Genomic DNA, 4588 nt, shown 5'->3' on the forward strand with positions numbered 1-4588 from the left:
TTAATGGAAGTCCATGAAAGAAAAAAAACTAAAACAATTAGACCATCATCAACCACAATAGACAAATATAGTTTTAGTCTATCGCTTCCTTTTTTAATTGTAATTATAAACAATAATCTTTAGAACGATACTACATTATAAACAAGAAAATTTTGTTGGATATAGTTTTCAAGTGAGCTATTTTGAACTTAATTTTATGTGGGTCTGAACTTCGAAAATTAATTGAACCAAGTATATTCACAACTTCCTCTACGAGATGATTAACATGATGTACTTATTTGTTAAAGTACAATATTGAGTTCGTTGAAATTCTTACTAAGAGACTCAATTTATTCTATTGTGAGAAACAGTTGCTAAATGCCTTTAAACACCAAAGAATGAAGCGACATCATCCTAAGGACATATTGTGAAGTCGGTTGCTCGAATTATAAATGTGTCTGCGATTAGTTCCCGTTTGATCATATCGATTATATTACTGATTTGGAACCTACTGACTAAATTGTTTCGATTTCATTCTTGCTCAATCTCGTTCTAAATATTTGACAGTGTAAGTATATTTATATTGTTTGAAGGAAAAATTAATACTCCAGATACAACATCTTTTAATAGTTACAAAGAATATTAATGCAAGAATCTTTATAAAATATTGCATTTGGTTTTAATGGGTAGTCAAGAATAGTGTGTAGAAATTTTTCTACTAAAGATAAAATGGGCTCGTAGCCTCCTACTATGTCACTTTGGGCAATGAGTTGGACTCGACATTTGGTCCATCTAAGCTTACAATCCAAGTATACCTCATTTATTTTGTGAATCTCAGGCCTATTCTTGTCAGCCCAAAACGTCAATATTTTTCTAATTTTGAAACTTAGCGTTACTAATTTTAACAATTTAAAGAAGACAAATATGAAGGTACAAAATTATTTAAAAGACAAAAATATATTATTAAATCTCCTACCATGTTAATTATAATATCTTCAATATTAATTTCATTGAGTACATTTTTGCAATATGCACAAAGAACCATTTTCCTACTACTTGATTTCTTTATAACTTTTTAATTTTATCGAATTAGACAACGTACTTATCTAGGCTTCGAACTGTAATGCACCACACAAGCCTTAAAAAAATATGAAAATAAGAGAAATATACCATAGAGACCAGGGAAGAGAAATCAATGCAAGATATAGAATAAAACACGGTCAGACTTTGATTATTTTTTCGAGTAAAGTAACAAGGGCGCCACATTGTCCCCCATTCAAACAAGGCCGATGTGGCCATATTCGTCTAGCACGATTCTATTTTTCCTAAGTTTGTAATACATTAGTCAAATTTGGAAATCTGGTCAAATAATAAAGAATCGGACAATTATTTGATGGACAGCAGAAAACTAAGAGAAGAGAGAGTATATATGTATGCATGGCGATGAAAAATTGGGAGAGGGAAACGAGAGTCAGATTAATTAGAATCGTTTGTGTGTGGATGGGTTTAGAATTAAATGGAAAATAAAATAAAATAAAGCTAGATAGATTTGAGTTTTGTGCAAATAGTGAAGAGTGGATTCAAGGTTAGATATATGGAAATGTAAAATGGAAGGAATTAGAGAATGTAATTTCAATTTGATAGGGTGAATGTAAACATGGATATGCTGTGAGAGTAATTTGGCAGGTCAAACATAGAATTGAAGAAAAAAAAAATCAGAAAATTTTAATTATGACTTACAGCCTGTTTGGGAGGGATTTTTTACCTCAAAAAAATTGATTTTTTGACAGTTATTTCATTATTTCAGTCGTAATTTTTGACTTCTTCTCTCACATGTGAACCCCACTTTTCTTCTAACGGTCAAAAAATTAATTCTCAAAATTCCTCCCAAACGGGGCCTATTATATTATGATTTTCATTAAAAATGGCAACTATATCAAGATTTAAAGAATCAATTATTTTTTAATTCATGAAAATTATGGAATTCTTAACATTAAATTGGAAGAAAATATTAAATTCTTTCAATGAACCAAAAACAAACGTTTCGCCAATCTCTTGCCCTGACTATAATCAACCTATTTGCCATTTCTAATGAAATTGCACCTTTAGTCCCTCATATCTTGTCAATATAATAAAATGTTCTCATTAGTGATGATGAAGACGAGGAGAGCCGGAGACGTGGAGATGTCGGCGCTTCTATCGACTAGAATTGAGTCTAAAGGGTATGAAAACAAGCCATCATCATATGGGCTAAAGACAGAGAGTATATCACGTTCTAATGGGCTGAAAATGAATAAGTTTGGACCTTCTATTGGATTTGGCAATTTTGGAGCTATTGGACCTTCTAAGTTTGGACTTGCCGGATTTGGGCCTGGGATGCCTAATTTATCAAAGGGAGCAACCCATGAATGGGGCCGAAAACAGCAAATGATTTGGCCTTGGTGCTAACAATACTATAAACCGGGACACACAAATGATGCTTGTTGGAACATATATGGGATTTAATTTAGAGTATTGCTATTCGTAATCGCTCACTGCGGTAGTCGCTCTACGTGGTATACACATAGTAGGTAATTATTTGATGCATTAATGTGGTAGTTTTTTTATTCATTAATGCATCAAATAACCACCTGTTATGAAGGGGTCTTCCATCAAAAATTTTATTATAAAGCGTAATAGTGCATTAGTGCTTTGTTAAAACACCTTTTAGTCTTTTGCTCTCTTCTATTTCAAGATTGAGAAGCATACTTCAAAAAGAAAGAAATCTTCCATTGAATTGAATAGGATGAGAAACTTTTCGATGTGTTTCTGCAAATCTATATGGACAAAGATGGGTTTGTAGACAATATATTTGACTAGTGATCAAGACTTGCAAAAGTCATTAAGGACGGAGTGGAAGAATCTCTTAATACAAGTCGATTACACCTTCAATTCATCAATCATCACAAGAAATCAAATCATAAGGCTCAAATAAAAAATATATATGACTAATGATCACGACTCACAAAAATCATTAAAAACGGAGTCAAAGGATTCCCAAGAACAATTCGATTACACTTTAAACTCATCCATCGTCACAAGAAACCAAGGATTCCCAAGAACAATTCGATTACACTTTGAACTCACCCATCGTCACAAGAAACCAAACCATTAGGCTTTTTTTTTTAAAAAAATAAAAAAAAATGCCAAGATCCACCACAGTACCATCAAATGCAATTGCAAACTTTTCTTCCTTAGTGGGCCTCATGATCCGCACATCTCTATATATGCATCACACTTTACTCCCAAACCCACAAACTCTTTTCTCCTATTTCACTTGCAAAAATTTCAGAATTCAATGGGAAGTTACAAGTTTAGATTATCAGATATGATACCAAATGCCTGGTTTTACAAGCTCAAGGACATGAGCAAAACCAGAAACCAGAAAAGCCACCGTGGCACAGCCGCAGCACCACGACCTATGTCGCCCAAACGAAGACAGCCGCCGACGCCGGACCCATCTGACCAAAGAAAATCCTACCATTTTACAAGAGACCTCAAATTACACGGTAATTCTCCAACCAAATATACTGCAGTGAATTATTCAGAACCACCGAGAGTATCATCATCCAAGAAGAGACGTAGCACGAAGAAAAACAGAGTTTCAGCCGGTTACACCTGCCGGGTCACTCTTGAACCCTACCGGAACCCGCCCGATTCTACATCGGAAGAGTTTCGGGATTCAACTTCCTGCAAATGCAAATTTCAAAATGATATCATAATTGATCTTGATGAAAAGCCATTCCATGCAAAATCTGAAGTCGATCTCCCTCCGATCATCACCAAACTCAGTGACACTGACAATCACATTAAAATTTCAGAGAAATTTGAAGAAAGAAATGCATATGAATCCCTGTCAGTGATGAAGACCGTGAAAGATGACACTTTAAGCACTGATTCCAATTCCAAACAACAAAGAACAACTTCTTTCAGAAAATCTACAGTGCATTCTCCGGGCATGAAAATCCGGCACCGGAATTCTCCTAGAATAGGAAGAACTAATTTTCCCGGACGGAAAAGTGTGTCATCATCTTCAAGTTCAAGCTCATGGAAAAGTGCATCGGAGAATTTCGCAGTTGTGAAATCATCACAGGATCCACAGAGGGATTTTAGAGAATCAATGGTGGAGATGATTGTAGAGAATAAAATCAGAGCATCAAAGGATTTGGAAGAACTTCTTGCTTGTTATCTGTCTTTGAATTCTGATGAATATCATGATCTGATTATCAAGGTGTTCAAACAAATTTGGTTTGATATCATTGCTGATATTCGTATGAAGTAATTTCATTTATTTCTTGTAATTATTATTCTTCAATATAATTATAATAGTATACAGTTATGTAATTTTATATTTAATTTCTCTTGACATTTCCTAATGAAAATACCTTCCACGAACCAGGTAAATCTTAAAAAATTACCGAGTATAATTACCCACCCTGTAGAAGATAACTTTAGTTAAAAAAAAAAAAAAAAAAAAAATTTATACGAATTAAGATCAAAATAAATAAGGTAATTATGGAGAAGGTGATGTTCCTATTTGTCTTATCAAGGTGATGTAATTATAGATCAA

The 4588-nt window shown here is 33.7% G+C and overlaps 1 protein-coding gene across 1 annotated transcript; it reads left to right on the forward strand.

Moving 5' to 3' along the window:
• Positions 1–3171: 3171 nt before the first annotated feature.
• On the forward strand, positions 3172–4319 carry LOC111404874 (transcription repressor OFP1-like). The gene has a single exon (XM_023033606.1). It carries the CDS (start codon positions 3317–3319, stop codon positions 4298–4300), a length of 984 nt encoding a protein of 327 aa, XP_022889374.1. The 5' UTR covers positions 3172–3316; the 3' UTR covers positions 4301–4319.
• The last annotated feature ends 269 nt before the right edge of the window (positions 4320–4588 follow it).

Source organism: Olea europaea, chromosome 11 (genome assembly GCF_002742605.1).
Source record: "Olea europaea var. sylvestris chromosome 11, O_europaea_v1, whole genome shotgun sequence".
Lineage (NCBI taxonomy): Eukaryota > Viridiplantae > Streptophyta > Magnoliopsida > Lamiales > Oleaceae > Olea > Olea europaea.

Bases quoted from the DNA above. Each gene is read 5' to 3' on its own strand.
- LOC111404874 (XM_023033606.1), top strand. From the start codon at position 3,317: ATGGGAAGTTACAAGTTTAGATTATCAGATATGATACCAAATGCCTGG.